General features: G+C 35.3%; 2 protein-coding genes across 3 annotated transcripts; both read right to left on the reverse strand.

Moving 5' to 3' along the window:
- Positions 1–5,828: 5,828 nt before the first annotated feature.
- Positions 5,829–12,918, reverse strand: rwdd3 (RWD domain containing 3). Its single transcript, XM_006634974.3, is given in 5 exon segments — positions 5,829–6,163; positions 6,565–6,680; positions 10,249–10,522; positions 10,524–10,686; positions 11,744–12,918. Coding segments are annotated over 5 exon segments (750 nt in total). The 5' UTR covers positions 11,829–12,918; the 3' UTR covers positions 5,829–6,051.
- A 104-nt stretch (positions 12,919–13,022) lies between these two features.
- Positions 13,023–19,285, reverse strand: hccsb (holocytochrome c synthase b). 2 transcript variants are annotated; one of them, XM_006634883.3, is made up of 7 exons: positions 19,202–19,285; positions 18,313–18,466; positions 17,433–17,599; positions 16,900–17,048; positions 16,688–16,807; positions 16,458–16,544; positions 13,023–16,100 (listed from the first exon to the last, which is right to left on the reverse strand). In XM_006634883.3, exons 2-7 carry the CDS (start codon positions 18,425–18,427, stop codon positions 15,899–15,901), a joined length of 840 nt encoding a protein of 279 aa, XP_006634946.2. In that variant the 5' UTR covers positions 18,428–18,466; positions 19,202–19,285; the 3' UTR covers positions 13,023–15,898. The 2 variants fall into 2 exon arrangements, with proteins under 2 accessions (XP_006634946.2, XP_015211109.1); XM_015355623.2 differs by having other exon boundaries at positions 13,023–16,103.
- Between the last annotated feature and the right edge of the window lie 2,953 nt (positions 19,286–22,238).

Here is a 22,238-nt window from a genome sequence, read left to right on the forward strand (position 1 = left end):
GCTGGATTCCTGCCTTCCAGAAAGAAGAGAAGACAATCATTCAGTGTGTCATTCGAAGAATAACTGTTTGAACACCATGGAGGCTCTATGCACACCTGCTGAGGTGCTGACAGATAATGAATATCCAGATTATACTCATCCACAGGGTTCTAGCTCAGTTAACACAGAACACCTGTAATAGACACCTCACATGATTGACCCCAGTGCGACTGGCGTTGCTCTGACGTGGTGGGCATAAAAATACATTCCACTAACATTCCAACCATGAGAAAATACAAATCTAAATGACCACATTATAATCCGAGATTGTCTGCTTAAATGTATAATGAGATTGCATGTACTGTATAGTCTATTATCTTCACTCCACCGGCTGATTTGTGATGCTTATTACTGCTAAAAGCTAAGGCAAGTTGCCCTTAAAATGGGCACTCTTAAGAGCACCTGCATGATGGAAGGCTAATTTTAATCATTCTGATATCCCTGCTTGGTTTCTTTGCTTTACTGTTGAACTGCAAATCTGCTTGGGTTAAATAACCACATAAGAGAATCTATTTTCAATTTATTTGTAAATTGTAGGCCTACATGTTCTGTTGGTTTTACATTATAAGGAGGGACTGTTTCAAACAACAAAGAGCTAAGGAGCAAGCCCGAGTAACAATAACCTAAAATCCCATGGAACACAGCATAAACTTCCTACAGTACATCTATTCAAGAGCATTAAAGCTCTGTACTTAGAACATATTTCGGTTTTAAACAATTAAATGTCACTCAGCATCTGACATTTAAGCTAGGTTCACATTGAGAGCGAGTGTCAGGGAAAAGGGCAGAAAAGGTGGATTTATTACTCAGAAATGGGGACAGTTTTGACAGGGTATGGCACTGGGGTGATTTTCATTAAGCCTGGGTAATATTTCACAACCACAAAAACTTGCTTTCTGAAGTGCTGTCTATACAGAAGCTTGCCAACAGCCACAATTTACAGACTAAGAACTACTTTTCTTCAAAATTACAGGGTTTCTTTGTATTTTTATATCCTGGGACACAGACGGTGATAATCAGAATGGCACATTGTAGAGGTTTTGTTTCCATCATTAGAGTGCAATAGATATACTTCATACAATATTTAAGGTACCCAGCTCTGACCATATTATTTTAGCTACTTGAAGGAATGTTTTTCACCTTTGAAAAAGCATTCTAATAATATTTTACAACATAAACTCTCTCTTAAAACATATTTATGCACACACAACGTACTTTATATATACTAAATATTCTCACTTTTAATTGCAAAAGATTCAGAGAGTTATTAGCAAAGAAATTGAAGCAGCTACACAGACATTATACTGAAGAGGCATGACACAGGTAAAAAAAGTATTCTGATTAACATTTGTCATCAACAGGACTGATTAACTGTGAAAGGCATGGGCTAGTAGTGTGTGTAGTGTCCGTTAGAGGAATCTGCCCCAGTTATTTAACAGAGCCTGAACAAGCATGTTTCTCTTCACTAGAAGCTACAGGCTTGGGCAATTAGCAATTCTCCAATTGCTGCCAGTAAGTATGAAAGCTAATGGACAGAAAACAGAGAGCACAGATAATATTACGATTGGGTGATGTAATTAGTGGAGTGCCTCAGGAATCTGTATTAGGAACCCTCCACTTTCAATTTATATACTGGAGTAAATATATTGCTAGTTTTCTAGCTACCTGTATACCCTAATCTAAATAATTTATATTTGCAATTTATATAGCAAGTGAACTATAAACTTGTTGAATTCACAGTTGGGGATTAAGATGGAAGATGCAACATAAATTCTAAGAAGCCAATTTCAGAACTAGGCAAACACCTGGCACGTAATATTTAACATAGAGAAGCGCAAAGTGTTGCAAGTTAATTAAGATATCTTTTCTAAATCCATATTGTCTATCCCTTAGAAACCCATCACCATTATCTAGCCTAGTTCGAATTATTTGTATAACCTGACATAAAACAGAAGTAAAATTTATTGGTTTTAATTACTTAATTTGGTTTTGTCACCCTTTTTATGAAAGGGTCCTACATTCAATTACATCTTGCAATTTTCCAGTCAACAGATATTACCCCTGTCTTGAGTCACTACTGGAATTGTTTTATTGAGGGCCTATTAGTTACACTTTTTTCCTTAAGTACAATTAGAAGAGTACCGTCAGGCCCTTAAGGTTTTGTAAGCTTCTGATACATGCAACACAAAAAGGTTCCTATGCTATATATGCTAATATGATATATTTATTTGCATACAGGTACACTTCAAGGTAGCAAAAAAAACAGAGACAAGAAGACACTGAGTATTTTTTCCTTTGAAACGTCAAGAAGAGAATAATCTCTCTTAAAACATAATAGCATTCCCTGTACTGTTCTCCCATTAAGCTTCAATACACCAATTAATATCACAGATTGTGTTCTTTAGCCCTGATATGCATACAATTCACATCTATGATATAATGTCTCCCCACCTTTTGTTATAGACCTACTTAATTGCATATTTAAGAGATTTCCTGATGTACATGCATTGAAAAGCTACTGAAGTCATGAATATACATAAGCCATGTGTGTAATAAAATCGGCAAACTGCAACTACCAACCTGGTAGTCACGACTGAATGTGCAATCTGCCTCAGTTTGAAAAGGGAGAAGCCATGAGCGTGCCTGCTGCTCTCACTGATCAGTCCATACCACTCACTCTGGTTTAAGACACAAATTCTATTTCCTGAGTCTTCAAAGACAAAGCTTTACATTAACTAGAGTCTTAAAAAGTTACAGCAAGAAAATTACAAAAGCGAGCTCTGTGGGAAAAAAAAGGCTGAGATAAAAGGGGTTATGCTCTTTCTTTGCTCTTATAAAAGCTCAAAATAGCTAATCTGTCATGTCTCAAATTAGGCCAATTTTCTACAGAAAGTTCTTTTTTTTTTAAAGATTTTTGCAGCAGGTGTGCATTTAAATTAATCAAAATAATAAATGAATATGGGATTTGCTAATAAAGTATCCAATTTATTTGAAAAAATGCATAAAATCTGGGCATGTTTTATGCAAAGCCTCTATTCTTTGAATAGATTAGAAACTCCTTTTTATAGCTAAGCCATCAGGCTTCCCACTGAGAAAAGATTACAGTTTTTTTATAATAGCACATTATTGAGGCTAATGCAGTACGTATCTCTGAGATGCTGTCACCATTATATGTGCTTTCCTTCTAACATTTACATGTACCTAATGTACTTAATGTACCATTAATCATTTCTATGTTTCAGCATTTTAGCAATGCATTCCCAAGAACAGCATTTAGATGAAGATGGAACAGAGAAAACCTGACCAGGGTGCAATTGAACAGAGCCTGGCAACACACAAAGCAGTGAAATTTTTAGAAGTACACGGGCTTTGTGTTAGGGAGGGAATCCCAACAGAGAAACTAGAAGTAATTATGTATCACATTTTAAAGGCTTTATGTTGTTTTTGGTAACCAAAAAAGAAAAAAAAATTAAGCATTTCATGAACATTTATGTATTACTAACAGCATTGAGTTTAATAAAGTGCAGGTAGACCTTAAAACACTTACAGTATAAGATGAGAGCATATTTTACATTTTTTTAAGGATAATAATAATAATAATTAGTTGTATTTATAGTGTTTATCTAGTGGTGTGAGTGTGTGCGTGATTGTGTATCTGTGTAACTGTGATGGACTGGCATCCCATCCTGAGTGTATCCTACCTTGTGCCCATTGCTTGCCAGTATAGGCAAGGATAGGCTTCCCCATGACCCTTTATCGGAGCAGTTAGAAAACAAATGGATGAGTGGATCCCATACAATTTTACACATAGATGAAGAAGCAATTCATCCAACACTGAAGTACAGCATCAACCTGGGTGACAAATGGAAGACATTTTGTGTACCAGCAGCTCCACCAAACTGGAGATTAGGTTGAAAAAGCTAAAAACTACTTTACCAATTAAAGTAAGAGGGACCTTGAGGTTTGTCAGGTTGTTCAGGTCTCATTTTCTTTGCTTTTCCAAAATGGTTGGTTTGTGAGGCTGGGTTCTGAAAGGTAGAGTTGTTCCAAAGTATTAGTCCTCTCACATTTTGGCTTTGCTCTGTGGAACCACTGAACCCCAACAAACTATAGGTTTTAGATTTTTTCTTAAATAAATTAAAAAAAAAAGAAATATCTCTCACATCGACTTATTTTTACACCTAATTCCTGGGGTCACTCTCACTTTTTCTTCCGCTGATGTAAATAAAAGTGTTTTACTGGGTCTTGTTTCCTCTGCATTTAACTGGATAAGTCAAATGATCAATTCTCAGCTACAGTGATGAAATGGAGAGTACCTATTTATTCAGCAGGGTATTTATCAGAGTAATATACATGATATATTTTGTTCAAGGGTACATCCAATATCCCAACTGGGATTTTAACGTGCAGCACTTTGAACTTTAGATTCCCTTATCTCTACTCCATGGTACTGTCCAATCTCCATTGTCATACACCTAGACTATAACCTAAAACCTATAACTGATTATAAACTATTTAATTTAATAATCATTATACACTACTGCTTTCTTAGAGTGTCTAGAATAAAATTACATTCTTTAAGCAAAGAACTGAGAGCTTCATGTTAATTAACTGCATTCCAACATTTTTTTTAAATTAACATTATATTTCAAGTGAGGCACATCCCTAAGACAACCTGCTGAAAGATGAAACGTGCCGGCGACCCACAATTTAAGTAGTTTTATAATGAGATCGCTGAAAATGCAGTATAAAACATTGACTAACAACCAAATGAGCTCATTTTCTACACTTCCGTAAGGAAAAACAAATGGTATTAACATTTGCAGAGTTCTAAAAAGACTGATCGCAGGCCAGAAGGAACGGACAGAACAAGAAATTAGATGATGATCAAAACAAATGATCAAATAATCTTAGCACTAATAAGAAGAGTAAAATGACAGGTCAACATTAGCCCAGTACCATACAGCACACAAAGCCAGACCTTTCATATGAAAATACAACTACTGAAGACAATACTAAGAGCCTTTTGTTTTCGCAAAATGAGAGTCTACATTTCTCTCAGCTTGTCGTCAAGTCATTCCACATGATACTAGGCCTCCTGGTATTTTTCTATTTTTTCTCATTGCGTTACTGATTTGTTATCATATAACGTGCTTCCTCACAACTTTCAAGTTAGTCATTGGAAAAGCCTTGAGAACATAAGCAGTCAAAAGGTTCCTAGTGACATGGGATCAAACATATCGTTAAAGATGAATGGAAAAACATAGTAAAAGTGAGGTTATAAATCTAAAAGTAACCGTAAGGCAGTATATTTAATGAAAGTATAACTCCTGAGAATTACTGATTCTATCATGGTTTTGTTTTGCTATAGATGTTAATGCACCCAGACTGAGCTTTTCCTTACCTGCCTTAATGATCTTATATCACTTATGCTGCAAAAGGAAATTATTTTCAGCATGGAATTAACATTTGCTTGTTCCTCTGCAGCCCGCATACTGACAGCCTCCCAAAACCTATAGGTTCTCTTTGTTAAAATCTAAATACATCTAAGTTGATGAAAATTCCCACCAGTGTTTTTGCCTCCATTTTTACAGTTTAAAATCCCTAGTGTGGAAAAGGTGGTAAAAGAAAAGGGAATTTATACACAAAGCCACAGCAAATACAACTGTTAAAGACACTACAGTGAAAGAGTCACTAAACCGTTTAGAGGAACTATAATGACTGTAACCTAGAGATCAGGCTTTCATTGTGTTACTGCTGTACCTCCAAAAAAAGCAAAATAGAAAGAGTTAGTTCTGGAATTTTTATTTTAATAAAAAATGAAAATGATGTCTTTCCTTTGCTCTTTCATGATTTTTTAAATCTATGTTATTGTTTGATAAGAAAGGAGTTGAGATAATGTACATCATTATTGCAAGTGGAAAGATTGAAGTCTGTAAAAAAACATCTTTCAATATCCCCGTGGAACATTTACACTTGACCAGGGTCAGCCAGATGATAAAGACACAATTACTAAACCAGCGTGTGCACAAACTCCTGGTATAGCTCTAATAGTTCAGCTAATTCAAATTCCTTTTTCAGTTCCTCCAGAGATGAATAATCTTTAACTTCAAATGCTGGAAGCCTGAAACAGTAAGAAGGAAAGAGAGAGAGATTACTTAAAAGTGTCAAAGCCTTTACTGTTTGTAATCAGGGGCTAATTAATGATGTGACTATGGCAATGTAGAGGCTGTGCATGAAAACATATGTTTGTATTATTTTAGATGTATTCTATAATTATTGTATTAGATAGATTCTTGTATAAAACAACATCAATAAATGTGAAGTAATTCTAAAATTCTGATTTATTCTAAGAATTATTTTTTTAAATAAGAACCGATATGCAAGTATATAACATAGGTTTAAGAAGGTGTTAACTATATTAGAAAGGTTTGAACTAGAACTGTAATTCAATCATCATACTGTACATCAAACACTTTTAGATATCACTACACTGTCCTTCAAACCACAAAGCAAGTTCTTAACTGTTTGTGTGCTGCAGGCAGCTGTGCTTCCCAAAGGACACGCATCATTTTTTCTTTGCATTTCTTTCCAGATGAATCAACATCCACCTTTATTGTCTTCTGAAGAAGAAGGTATTCCTTGAAATAAAGAAATTAAAAAGCTGTCATGACCACAAGCTCACTTTAACCAACAATATATCAAGAAACCTAGAAGACACAAAATGATCTTCTAAAACTATCATCACTGCGTTAGAAATTAAAGGCAGTTATCAACAGAGTAATTCCTTCCATTACAAAGTACAGTATTTGAAAGAAAAATAATGCAGGCTTGCTTTTACATATTCCACATTCAGAGAGTCTGTTTCTTATCCTCCCATCTTCTGTCACTAAAGCTAATAATGATTTTCAACAGGACAAGGGATTTTAGGTTTTAAAAGGGGCAAACATAAGAAATGTGCATCTTTTCTATCAATTCACAAAAAAAAACAAAATAAAAAAAGCTTTAATTTTAAAGATATTTCCATACGACTTAAAAAATACTGAAAATACTTTTGTTCATTTTCATGGCAATTTATAGCTAATTTCTTTAGACATGTTTGCATATTGTTTTAACAGATCAAGGTTCCTCACTTTCACTTACCATGGATCTCAATCTCAAGTGATATGCATTATAGAAATCTGAATATTTGCTTATAAAACTATTAAGCCCATTCAGACAAGTGGATGGTGAAATGTAGTCTACACACAAATAGGACCCTGCAAAATACTTTCACTTGGGGGCGATAACAATAAATACAAGAGGGCTCTACATCCACAGCAGTTCTACCAATTTACGAACCTTTTGAGAACACCTATGACGTTAGTGCCCTGTGGTGTCAAGTGTCATTGTGCACAGGCCCAATCATTTGTGAACACTATTCCATTGCTCCATGGTGCAGTTTTAATGTTACTGTTGTTTGATTAGGTCAACTGACTTTATAGGGCCTCCTATGTGACATTCAATTTCCCTTTGTGTGCAATATAAGCGGCTCTTCTTTAATTTCCTAGCAGCCCTTTTAAATACCTTCTGGTGTTTGAAATATGAAAAAACACAAAAAAACTGACAAGATTATAAATGAGAGACAGGCATCTGGTCCATCACAAGAGTCTTTCCACTCAAGTAAAAATGCTATCATCTGCAAGCTATAAAATGACTTGATTCCTTTTTTTTTTATTTCCATTACTTTCTGGGCATGTTGTGAAAGGGCAGAACATTAATGATCAGATCCTGAAATTTACAAGTTGCACAGTGAAACAATCATATACTGTAAGCAACTTTGTACTAAACAGAAAACCGTGTGAAGACTAAGTGAAGAACACTGTGGTTTATGTCAGTATACCTTTGTATCATATTCCTTTGATAGGGTACATCAGTTCCCCTAAAACAGGATTTAGAAAGTAGAAAGCTAGTCAGTTAATAGTTCCACCATTGACAAGTCTACAGGAATCTTTATGAAACATAATATTAAGCGTCTCAATTATTAGTTTTTGTTTTGCCAGTAGCTCAATGTTTATCTACTGTTAATTTGTTTTATCCTTATCTACACTGACCATTTCAAATCAAATCACAAAACAAGTTATTATGAAGGAATCAGAGGTTAAGAGAAGACGAATTGGACAGGACAGATATTGCATTGGTGCAATGGATGGCAAAAAGTTTCACCTTGAAGCACAGAACAGAGTTAGTAAATCAAATGATGAAAAGCAGGATGGCAAATGATTTAACAAATCAATTAAGAAATATAAAAATAATTTTGTAATGGAGACCAAAATATGTTTCTTTCAGTATGACATCAAAAAACCAGTACAGGATGAAGTAAAATTTATCATACACAAACATGGGAAACTTCCAGACAATAAAAGGGAGATGACTGTGCACTAAATCAGTATTTCACTTGTGTGCTCACCAAGGAAGAAATCAACAAACATGCCTCAGGCAACAGGAGGACAAAGTCCTGTACTGAACAGTATTAGCATAGAAGAGGCAGAAGTGTTTCAGTGACTAGAAACTCTCAAGATTAACAAATCTCTATGCCTGTTTGACACTCATGTCAGATAGAGTACCCATGAACTCGAGAACTGCTTATGTACTGCCCATTCATAAAAATGGTGATAGAACTGAATCAAGTAAATATAGATCAGTAATGTTTTACTTCTATTACATGTAAGATTATGGTAATCATAACTAGACCTAAATTTGAGTGCAAACTACTGTATATGGAAGTAAAACCCTGGGAGATGGATCAATATGGATGAACCATCATGGGTTTAGAAAAGGTAGATCGGTCTTACCAAACTTGTAAATGTTCTTTGAACCAGCAACAAACAGTAATGGACACAGGGCACACAATATGGGATATATAGAAAATCAAAAAGCTTGTGATAGAATTCCTCAGAGAAGAGATTAATTTATTGACAGTAAGTTTGCAGAGAAATGCTTAGCAGTAAACACAATTCAAATGTAAGAAACACTCTGAGAAAAAAAGAAAGGATATCGATAATAGTACAGTAGGTTTAGGTCCTATCTGCACTGCAATATCCAACACCCACATTCAAAGTTATAGGCTGATAGAAGATACTTGAAGTCCTTTTTTTCTTCTGCGCAACTGTTTCCTGACTTTCTTAAACCATCACTCCCCCCCCCCCTTCAGAGGAGGTATATTTCTATCCTTATAATTTAGGATTCAAGGAAGGGCAAGCCTTTGTCTCGTGAAGAAAGAAATAAAAGCTATTTTTCTTGATCTTTTGATATGTTCACTTTGTATTATTGTAGGCGACAAGTAGCCTAACTGTCAAAAAGCAGAAGCGAATACAGCTCAATCCTCTCCTGTGCCCCAGGGAGGCACAGAGATAAGCTTTACTAGTCAATAACTCTGTGCTTCCAACCTTATCTGAGCCTCTGTGGAGATAAGTTATTAACTGATGTACTTATATTTGGGATTAAATTCTTCAATTCTACCATGCAACGTATGCAATAATACTATTGATAAATATTTGGAAAGAATTCACATGTATTTTCACACCACAAATGTAGTAAAATATTTAGTTATTGTGGATGCAGAAAAAGATAAGAAAGGTTGGATTATCTCGTGATTCTGCAGAGCTCAAAAGAAATACCTGTGTCTTAGGTTATTGTCTTCATTTTGTCTTTTTCTTTTAGGTAACACAGATTCATAGTGATTTACGAACAAATGAAAGACACAATTCTGCTGAACATATAAAATACTTCAAAAACAGCCTTATAAGCAAAACATGCACTGGTCACAGTTATGTATCTGCTTACAAGTGCAATAAATTATGTTGAAGAAGAAATCAGTAATATATGAAGTTTTCAGGGCTAGATAATTGTTTCCATATAGGGTCAGGGATCTATTAGTTACTGCAGAGACAAACAGTGCTCAGAATTCGTTATTTCTTGAACTTCCAATTGCCAAAACTGCTGTGTCCTAGCTATAAAGGTTAATTGAATTATGATCCTTCTTTGCTGCTTTCTTCCTCTTCTACAGTCGTCATGTAATTTGGACCTGAAAAGGCTTTAAAACCTTGCTGTCCTAAACAACAGTAGCAGATGCAGTTGGTGTAAAAACATTTATTTAAGGTACAGCATTATATCAACTATAACTAGCTATAATTTTAAATTATAAAGAATACTCCAATGCACAAGTACCTTAATGTTCTCCTTTGTTCCCTGCAGAAGAATTAGTATCAGTTTCCCCAAGAAGAGCCTACCAGTGAGTTCCAGTTCTGAGGTCCATTTCTCAATCATTTTTGTATATTTGGTTTTTGCCCTCATGTGATCGATCAGCAACAAAGCAGTCCATGTCTCTTGCTCACATCTCTCCCCACAGCTCCTGCCAGGACTTGAATAATCTGGGGATTGTTCAGCTGTAGTAATAGCTGTAAAATTCTGCTGCAACCACACCAACAGTTCGTGAACTATGCTTTATATTGATGCACTGTTTTCTAGTGAGCTGCTCAGAGCTGATAGAGATATCGGGCAGACAGAATGGATATTCTGGGGGCAACTGAAATACCAGTTTCAGCAACAGTTTTTCTGAGCATCTTTCGAGAGCAATCTGGATTCTAAATATGAATCCTTTCGTGTCTGTTAAAAAAAAAGATGAACAGATCATTAGATCATCATTGTGCGGAATGATGAAATGTAAATTATAGGGTAATTTATACTATTGAATTTGCTTGTTATTTTAAAATAAAAATATAAACATGTCAAATTAAAACACTTTTATATTTCTGTGGGTCCGTTTTGTTTTTCTATAATACATAGGGCAGGTTTAAACTTTTGCAATCACCTCAAGGAAGAGCTTCTTCAGCTGTTAATACAGTTTTCTTCACATTAGCAATGGGCTCGCTGCTATTCTCGTATGTGTAAGTAAATAAGCACTGAAGACTTAAAGAGTATAGTTACACAGGTATTTTTTGCAGAAGTGATAGTAAAACCTTAATCACCCTATTAATCTTTAAGAAATAAGCTGCAGTACCATTATGATATGGGTGGTAAACAGTACAATGTGCTTAAATATTTATAACATTTAAAAATGATCTGCAATTTGGAAAACTATCACTCTTAGACTAATGTTTGCATTTTTAATAACATTGCAAAACTAGATTAAAACTACCCTCTTGAACAGTACATTCTGCAAGATATTTTTAATACATATAGAAACACAATAACTGCACTTAAAAGCAAAGATTGTTTGGGGTAAGAGGGCCATCTGCTGTTAGTCCAACAAAATATATTTTGCAAAACTGGACTAAACGCCATTTTATAATGCCGAGTACAAAACAAACCTTAATGTTAATGTACTGCCACGCAATTTATTGTATTGAACTTGACAAGTATGTTTTTAAAATCAACCTATAAAGCAAATATTTTAATCCCCTGTTAAAATATTTGAACATATTTTGTTTTCTTACACCTATATTGTTGTTAACGATATTTTAGAATATAATCTTCTGCAGGATTAGTTATAGCGACAAACGGCGAAATAACTTCTAAATAATGAAATTCACAACATCGCAAATATGTCAGGCATTAGGTTAACTCCGCCCAATACTGCAGGCTCAGAGTAAATATTACAGTATCACTTTAAAAAGTCGTTGTGCTCTGTGTAACAATTTGCAAATTGCAAAAAAAAACTTACCCGACTGTTGTAGCAACTCAAATTCATCCTTTTCACAGTAGATAGCGGTTAAAACAGAAATTTCTTCCAATGCCGTTCCAGACATGCTTTGCGTTGATTACAACATGTTCTATATACTGTCAAAAATGTTCAAAAACTATGTGACTCTATGTGGTTATCAGCATCAGCAAAAGTCCTTGACGTAACGGTGTCCGATCAGCCATATGCTTCCTTTTCAATGGTTCCGGGTTTGTCGATTTTTGGCTGCAGAGCCATCATGCACTCCTATAAAATTGAATTTGAAAATACATACCGTATTAAATATTTGACAGCATCAAATTTACAATTCCTCTTTCTAATATCCTGCTATATGTTAACATAGAGCCATAAGTATTTTGTTTGGTAATAAAAGTTTATTGAGGCATATTCACAAATTACTCAAAATAGCGTTATTCTCCTTAAAGTAACTGTCATCACAATACGAAAAAAATAAGTTAACTTCGTTCATAATATTGGATATCAATTCACTCATTGCATTAAAACCTGTTAAAGTTTTTGGTTAAGTCTCAATATAAAAGTATTTAAGATAAAATACCCTGATAATGAGAAAAATGTATGTGGTAAGATTCTTCTAAGCCCTAATAACTTACCAAACCTTCTTAACCATTAGCAAAAACTTATGGACACTATGAGAAGTAACCAAACAATATTCGAGAAAGTTGAAATAAAAAAATGAAAGCTGAATGAATTCTTACTGGTAGGGATAGTTACCATTTTCAATAAAATCATTCTTAAACTTAAATGGAAAGTTTAACAGGCTTTTAGAAACTGCTCACGCCTGAAGAAGGCTCCACGGCTGAAACATTGTGTTCATTTCTTCTCTTTTCAGCATGGAATAAACCTATTACTTGTTCCTTTGCAGGCTTTTAGAAAACCAACTAAAACAACAGAAAATGTTTTAGGCTAAATCCTGTGTATAGCACAGAAATTCCACCAAATGCAACACCGAAAAAGGACAGAAACATATCAAATATGTAAACTTAAAATCACTTAAGCTAAAGTGTTATATGACCTTAAAATAATTCATTGAGTTGTAGAACTAGAGGAAAGAAAAAGTTTAATATCCAAGAAACACCCAACTACAGCCATATAAATGAAGGTGGACAGTTTCCTGGCCTGAACTCAATGTTCTTTCTGGTTATAAAAAGATACAATGAAGGCTAACTTACTCATTATTATTAGAATTCTGGTGATAGGAATAATGAATAGGTTAAGAATAATGCTTTCCCTCAGCAAAGGATGAGAAGAGACTTAAGACCTTTATTGTTTTTGAAACAATGCACAAATAAAGTCAGTCAGTCACAAATCTCAACAGTTTGAGATGTAAGATTCTACTTAGTAGAAAGACTTGTTAGATTAATACTTGGGCTTGTCTTGAAATGTTCTTAAAACACTTGTCACCCTTCAAAAATCATTCAAATGTTGTGATGTCATTGTTCTACAGCTATGGCCAAAATATCAACAGACGAATACATATACTTTTATATAATCCAAGATGTTGTGCACGTCAACAGCTAAAACAAGACATTTTTACAGATGGGATTGCAGCAGTCAATTATACCCTGATCTCCAAAATGATGACGAAAGGCGAGTTGGCCAGCCCTTTTAACTTGACAGACACTGCATTTGCTTGCGAAATTGAAGTAAAATAAACAGATGCATATACAGTCATGCTTGAAATTTTGAGAACCCATTATAAAACTTGAGATTTTGTTTTTTTAACCACAAAGTGCATAATCAGAATTTGTCACTGCCTAATTGTAATCGAGTATAAGTATTCACACATTTGAGTGTTTTGAAAGAAAAGTGTCACGCAGCAAAATAATGCACACAGTATACAGAAATTGTGCAGGTGCAAAAAATAAGTGAACCCTTAGTTGTATGACTATACATCAAGGTAAAGCAGGATCAGGTGGATCAATGACAATGTTAACCAATTAACCAAGATAACCCATGAAATTGAAGATCTGAAATGTGTTAGGGAGGAGCAAACATAAATAATTGCAGGTAAATATCATCTATGGAAGGGTCGCCAGGAAGACTCTACTGTGAAAAAAGAACAAAGGTGCCCGTCTGAAGTTTGCCAGGGACCACCTGGACAAGCCTGAAGAGTTCTGGAAGTATGTTCTCTGGACAAATGAGTCCAAAATCGAACTATCTGGGCACAACAGGAGGGCCATGTTCAGCAAAGAGCCAGCACAGCCAACCATCAACAAAACTTTATCCATACTGTCAAGCATGGTGGTGGGAGTGTCCATGTATGGGGCTGTTTTTCTTACTCTGGCCCTGGGCAACTTGACATCACTGAGGGAATCATGAATTCTGAGAAATACATCAAGAAACTTGAGAAGAATGTTAGACCATCAGTTTGAAAGCTCAAGCTGGGAATAAAGTGGATGTTTCAACAAGACAACAATCCTAAACATTCAAGTAAGTCCACTAAAGAATAGCTTAGGAAGAAGTTCCATGTTGTGGAATGGCCAAGCCAAAGCCCTGACCTGAATCCTATTGAAATGCTGTGGCAGGAGCTAAAGAGGGCTGTTCATGCAAGACTACTTCAAACCTCACAGAGCTGGCGGAGTTTTGTAAAGAGGAGAGGGGAAAAAATAATTCCAGCAAGTTATCAGAGACTGATAATTGGTTATAGGAGGCAACTCTGTGGAGTTATTGCTGCTAATGGAGGTGCCACAAGTGACTGAATTAAATTTACTTTTGCACACAAGAATATCTGGCGATTTATTAAATATCACAGTCTGATAATCCCCTTTAATGTGTGGGAAGTCTTTATTTGGGATATTCAGGAGTTCAAGTTCATATAATATTTAAAATAATGACCACCTTGAAGGGTTCACAAACTTTCAAGCATGACTATATAATAAAATATCAATTTTAAGGATTGTAATATGTAGTATTCTAAAATAAGAAAGGTTTCCTTGCTCTGCTCTACATTTCAATAGCATTCATATATTGGTGCATGACTACAGTAATAGTTATTCACATCAAGGCTCCAAAAGTACCCCTTGTCACATTGCTGCAATGTATAAGTAACAAGTAAATGTACACGTCCCTCCTTCTTCAGGTTACTGGAGTTTTAAAACAAGCAATGCTTATCAAAACTGAATGCATTTAAAACTGTCCAATACAACAACAAATATCCATTGAGTAAAGTTTCTAGTTTTTCTTATCAAACACAAAATCAGATTTCAAACATACCTTTGCAGATGAGATTCTGAAAAGTTATTTTTCCAACAATTATAAACATTTAAAACTCAATGTAAAAATTGTTATAGTGATCCTTCTATAGATAAATGTTACTAAATACTACAAAGACTAGGCAGAAGATAAAATGTATGCAACTAACTTGTTGCATTTGACAAATGCACCCCTAAAATTAACAATTGAGTATATTTCCATTGTAGTTCAGGTGGGTAGCTGCGTCAGCATGTGTAGGCTGCAAAGGAACAATAGGTTTATTCCATGCTGAAAAAAAGAAGAAACAGAACACAACGTTTCGGTCGTAGAGCCTTCTTCAGGTGTTGAAGTAGAAGACCTGAAGAAGGCTCCACGGCCGAAACGTTGTGTTCTCTTTCTTCTTTTTTCCCAGCATGGAATAAACCTATTACTTGTTCCTTATTTCCATTGCACCCATCTACTGTATATAAACTGGCAGAACAGAATAGGAGCACATAAATCATTGTGGTTGAAAACCTAGTTATCCAAGAGCTCTGAATTAAACTGAATTAAATTACAGCATTAAATACTACACTCTTCCCTCAAGCATGTCTTTCATTACTTAATAAAATGTGCAATGGTGAACAACTGAATCAAAGATTAGAAAATAAATAGAACTATTGTATCAAAGACCCTAAAGAAAATCTGAAACTAACAAAATAAAACCTGTTTATCACAGCCACTGAGTCAGCGGTGAAAAGTACAGATATAGATGGACGCAAGTTATATTATTCCCAGATATGTCAGATATGTCACAAAAGTAGCTAAAATGGTGTTTTTCAAATCTTAACATGGACATCCTTATCATAAATTAGGACTAAAGAACATGTTAGCTCTTTCTATCATTTTGGGGAAAGAGGGAAGAATCAGCTGTGTGATGAAGATTTATGAAGTCCAACGCCACCAAGCCACTTTCATTCGATCCCACACGGCACCAAGAGAGTCATAGGCCGGACGAACATCCAGAATTGTGAATTGATAGTTTTCCTTGTTAACCGCTCCACCGTCATAGTAATCAATGACGTATCGGACTTCCTTTCCACAGCGATCTACAATCCAGTCATGTCTGTCGAAAGGTAATTCGTATCTGCTGGAACAAAAACAATGAGAAGAATAAAAATTAGATGCCCCCAAAAAAGTCAAACACAAAACATGTCAAACTACAATTCGGGGCAAGTTAAGCCATTCCATAATAATAGTAAGCTTCTAAAATGCCACCAAATTTCATAGATCATCCCACTGAAGCCACATGTGCTGCTTTCTGCCGTTAAGCAAAGGAGAGGTCTTTTACAACCTAGCACTTATATATGACACCCTTACCAGCACCCATGGATGCACTAAAACATCCTTATGGAAACATCCAAAGCTTTTGGCTGTGAACAAAATAGGCAAAACAGGTCTCACACAACCCTTGGGGTCACTGTAACCGGAACTTATAGCTTACCCCATCCAGGAGCGAATCCTAGCTCTTGGAGAGTATTCCTTGGCTTTACCCCCAAAGCGAACCAGGGTGGGTCCACAAGGGCATTCCCTAAAAATTGTCAGAAGACCATTAAGGGAAGCAACAGGGATTCAAACAGCTTTTAAGTATTTTAACGCATACTACACTGTGTAGGCTTCTCCAAATATATATTGCATTTATTACAAACTTGAAATAGTATTGTATAAACTCACTTTGCATGGAGGGCTTCCCATTTTAAGATTTCATGCCAAGCCTGCTCATTGTTTTGGTTGTGAATTTTGATAATATTGGTCATATCGCCTGGAGAAAGGTCATCATCTTTCCAGCGCCACCTAGAAGAAGTTGAGAATTTTCAGTTTTGATGCATAAGCGCTAAAAGCACTACTTAAACTACTTAAAGAGAAGTTATATTATATTTGCCTACCCCTTTCTAAGCATTGCATTCCAAAACATCTGTTCAGAGGGATAGACCCAGTTCTTTTCTGACCCAGCTCGAGGAATATTAGACTCCTCTCTTGCCACAGACAGAGAGAAGGGCTGATCTGGGGCAGGGGTCTGGTTTGGAGGAGGCATCTAGAAGTGGAAAAAACAGCTTTATTCTTACACAGCAAGGTACAAACTTTAAGAAGCTCTAATACTCACAGTTTCAGTATTTTCAACTAGCTTTCAAATAGGTTTTGTATATTTTCAAAGAAATTCACATTTAATTCATTCATATACTAACTTAGAGGTTAGACTCTTTCCAAACAACTGTAAAACGTGTTATTTTCATCCTTCTGATGATATGAGCAGGAACCATATTGCAACCAAAGCACCCAAAATAAAAAAATAAACGGAAAGAATACTTAATTCAAATAGGGGGGGGGGAGAGAGAAATTCCCCTTTGTAAATCACAAGCTTTTTAAATTTAGAAATGAGTTCAGAATTTGTTGGGGGCACTTTTGGTCTTGCCCTTACCATATTTGCTGGGTCAATGTCACTAGATCTATTCTTTTCTCCAGCTGCTGCTCTCATTGGACACTCCACATATTCATAAGCTCTTTCCTGATGAGCTGGACCAGGAGGGCTCTCTTCTGGGACTGAGGCAGCAGTCTGGTGCATGGGACATCCAGGTGGTGGGGAAGCTGGGGAACAAGCATTAACAATTATTTGAAGACTAAGATTTCAGTTTTAAAATGGTGATTTTTTAATTTGGCTAATGGGCTTTGATTTAGATTAACTACTTAAACCAAACCTCCATTACTTTTCTATCCCCTAGAAGGTTTTTCTAAGTAGCAGGTTGTACATTTAAGAATACAAATAAAACAGCGGGAAAGGTAATTAACAAATGAGATGTCATTACTGATAACATTACTCACACAAAACTGGAAAAAATGCTTTGTTTCAATTAATTAGTTTTACAAAGCTATGACACACACTTTCAGCTTCCAGTAATTAGTCATAAAATGTACAGTATTTATAAACATATTCACATCCACATGTTTAAACAAATAAAAAAGACAACTTAACGGATGATGTGCCCATTTTGTTAACACCATTTGCAAGTGGTTATTTTGTGACACAACCTTCTATCACTGAAATGTTTTTTACCAAGTGCTGAAGTAATTGCAAATTCAGTTTCTAGGAGCCTTTACCTTATGTTTCTATATGCAGCTCCTGATTATAAGGTTCACTTATAGTGTTTGATAGATTTACAGCAACCCTTCCTAATCCTAATTCAGGTAAATTCATGTTGTGAAAAAAAATTAAAACAAACATTTGCCTTTGCACTCAGTTTATATTTATAATATAAATGTATCAGTCATGAACTACCTTTAAATAAAAAACAAACTCTTACATGGTTTACTTTTTTGGTGCATTGGACATTCTTGTGGAGATGCAGCAGTGTGCTGAGGTACTACTGTCCCTGCTGCCTGGACTGTAGACGTAGCACTGGATGCATTTGCGCCCATCCTTGCAGATAAGATACTCACCAGCCTCAAATGACCCACCTGTGAACAAAAAGAGATTATTTTCAAATATGTAATGACTTAGCACTATGACTTACATCTAGATATTTTTGCTGCAGTATTTCCCAGATAATGTTATCTGTACCATATGTACCGCAGACGTCCACAATACCACTTCTCAAATACTTACAGAGCGGTCCACAATTGCAGTACAGTTTGACTCTTTTGTGCCGAGTCCTGCCCTTAACCTTGATAAAAATTAAGCAGTCTTCAAGATCAAATTCGGCCACAGCCCATCTGTTGTTTGCTTTTCTACCTGACCATACTATCAATTAAATTAGTTATATGACACTCTTCCCCTATGTTAACGATACGCGCTCAATAGCCTTGGATAATTATTCTTACTGAACTGTATTCCACCTTGAAAAACTGAGCATTACAGGTACAACGTACAGCTTTTCATACGGACCATACCTAGTAACTTTGTTGATAGCTTCTGTTATATGACTAGAAACAGACGTTTTGTAATGTAATACGTAAAATGGAGGAAAAAATACAGAGCTAAAGCAAATGCATTACGTAGTTCAGTGTTGAATAACCAGAAGATTCAGACCCCTACAAACGTATCAATACACGTGTCCGCTTTCTTTAAAAACAAATCTCGTCTCTATTTGAGGTTTGGATGTACATTTATACGTCTACATAACCAAACATATAACTTCATATAATACATTTTAAGTCAAATACCCAGTGCAAATATTTTATAAAAATACTCACCTCTCCAGCATTGCTCTCTCCAATGTCACACACAAACCACCAACTATCCACAATCCTTTGCTCTTAAGCATCGGTCGCGTAGATATGACGTAACTAAGCAGAGCCCACCCCGAACAGAAGCGTATACGGGCCTTCCAGAAAACGTAATTTCCTCTTCTAAACCGCGTAGCTGTACTTCCATTGGTCATTTCCTTTAAATTATTATGCTTACTTTACAACAACAACAACAACCTGGGGTTGTCATGTGTCTTTCATGAGCCATACATTAATGATGACGGAACAGCTAATAGTGCTCTTAGAGTATATAACGTGATCTGTATTTAACAGTTTTGAGAAAATGTTTGTGAACCCTTAGGAATTAGCTATATTTCTGCATGAATGGCTCCTAAAATGTAATCTGATCTTCATCTACAGTAAATCATAATAATAAATTAAGTCTTATTTAACAAACAACACACACAAGATTTTATATTGACATATCTTTAATGGTTTAAACAATCAAGGTCATTGATAGAAAATGTATGAGAACTCTTCTATTTAGTAACTAGTGGAACTTCCTTTACTGGCAATAACCTCAACCAAACGATCTCTGTAGCTGCTGATCAGACCTACGAAGCAGTTAGGAGGTATTTTGGCCCATTCCACTATACAAAACTGTTTCAGCTCATGTATATATTTTTAATTTCTTGCTGTAAAGGCCCGCTTCAGATCACAGCCACGGCATTTTAATGGGATTTTAAAATGGAACATAACACTGTATACATTTACCAAAAAGTTCAACTTTTGTCTCATCTGTACACAGAACATTGTTCCAGTAGTGCTGTGGAACATCCAGGTGGTCTTTAGCACACATGAGAGGAGCAGCAATGCTTTTTTTTGGAGAGCAGTGGTTTCCTCCATGGTAACCTCCCATGAACACCACTCTTGTTAAGTGTTTTTCTTATGCAAGACTCATGAACACAGACATTATCAAGTGCAAGAGATGCCTGCACCTGTTTGAAGATTTTATGGCATGCCCTTGCACTGATCTTTGTAGGACACCCACTCCTATGGAGAGTAGCAGCAGTGCTAAATTTCTTCCATTTGTAATCTGCCTGACTGTGGACTGATGGAGGCCCATGTCTTCAGAAATCCTTTTTTAACCCTTTCCAGTCTTATGAGCTTCAACAACTCTTCTTAAGGCCTCAGAAATCTCTTTCGATATTACACTTCAACAGAATTCTGTTGTGAAAAGCAGGTAACCAAACTTGTGTGTTTTTTTATATGGCAGGGCAGGTCAAACCCACACCTGACTTGATTGGAATACATGACTCCAATTACCCTCTTTTCAAGATGTCATTATCCTATAGGTTCACATACTTTTTCCATCAATTAACTTGATCGTTTAAACCATTTGTACAATAAAGATATGACCATGTAAAATGTTGTGTGTGTTATTTGTTAAATAAGTCTTTATTATGTATGACTTACTGTAGATGAAGATCAGATCACATTTTAGGAGCCATTCATGTAGAAATCCAGATAATTCCAGAGGGTTCACAAACTTTTTCTCACAACTGTAGCTACTTGGAATCGTGCTATACAACTTTGCCCTGTTGGTGGCACTATAACGCAAAAGCAAAACTTTTTTATTTTATTAATATTTCTGAAAATTATTTTCAAATGGCTGTGCTTGTTATAAATGTGCAACCAGCAGCAAAATGGATTTGGTTATCATGTAAATGATATGGTCAACCATGGTAGATTTGTGATAGTGATAGCTCTAAACCAAGGAATATACTATACTGTATATCTTTACTTAAGTAAGTATGCTTTTCTCTGATATTTGGCAACTGCTAAGTAGCATTTGGGTAGATAAGATAAGCTATACTTTGTTTATTCTTGATGTACATCAATATAAACAGGATCATCCACAAGGAAATTAACACAAAGAAGCACTGTATTTTAATTCATATTTATTTCTAATGAATGTATTGCTTTATGCAGGCAAGATAAAGACTTACATTTTGAAGTGTACAGATAAGAGGAAAAAATGTATGATGAGTGAACAAAACTATCCTTTTCATGCATGGCTTATTGGGAAAAATGAATAAAGCTAACATTTCAAGTAGTTTTGGATGCACAATAATAAACATGATTAATTATTGTATATATTAGACTGGAAAACACAGCAACTTCTTACAATGTCATCATTCAATAAGATCATTTGAGAAACACATATCTTTAATAGTAATGAATGATGCCAAGTTCCCAAGAAAAATATGATTTCAGGAATGGGGTACTCCAGTCCAATCTACAGTGAATAAATAGATAAGTTTATTAACAACACAGCTAAAAACCATGCACACTTGATTATTCTTTTGTTTTCCTTCTCTATGAGATCATCTCCATGTTTCATGACAGAATCACAGAATCCAAGTTTGGATTTTTTGTCCACATGTAAAGCTGCATTTTCTTTGAACTCAACTTAAAAAGCAAACATTGGTTTTCTTCCTATATGTGCAGTAATGTGCTGGATGATATTGTAACCATTTGAATATGGTTACACCTTTTCAGTTATTTCGTATGCAGAATCACTTATTTATCCATTCACTGTAGTGTAACCAATTTTCACATCATGCCTTTTACAAGATACTGCAGGTTGGTAATTGTAGTGAAACCATATTTAGTGATGTGAAACATTCAAATATATCGTTCACATTGATAAGGCCAGTATTGTTTTACGGCGTGCAATTTGTGCAGAAAATGTTTAATTTTGACTTTAAAACACAATTTCAATCTAGGGCTATCAATCAATCCAGACACTGTCGAGGAAAAAAAAATTCTTTCAAATTTACAAAAACACAGGCTTTTAAAATTTCATAATTTTGAAAAATTGTAGCAAGGAGACTGAATTTAGATTTTCAAAGTACAGTACTTACATACCGTCGACAAAAAAATAAATGAATGTTTCTCAAAACGGTACCCTTCATCACTACAACTCAATAAAAACACCCTTGCTTATAATTGTACAACTACAGCTTTCAACTGTGAAGAT

Source organism: Lepisosteus oculatus, chromosome 9 (assembly GCF_040954835.1).
Source record: "Lepisosteus oculatus isolate fLepOcu1 chromosome 9, fLepOcu1.hap2, whole genome shotgun sequence".
Classification (NCBI taxonomy): Eukaryota; Metazoa; Chordata; class Actinopteri; order Semionotiformes; family Lepisosteidae; genus Lepisosteus; species Lepisosteus oculatus.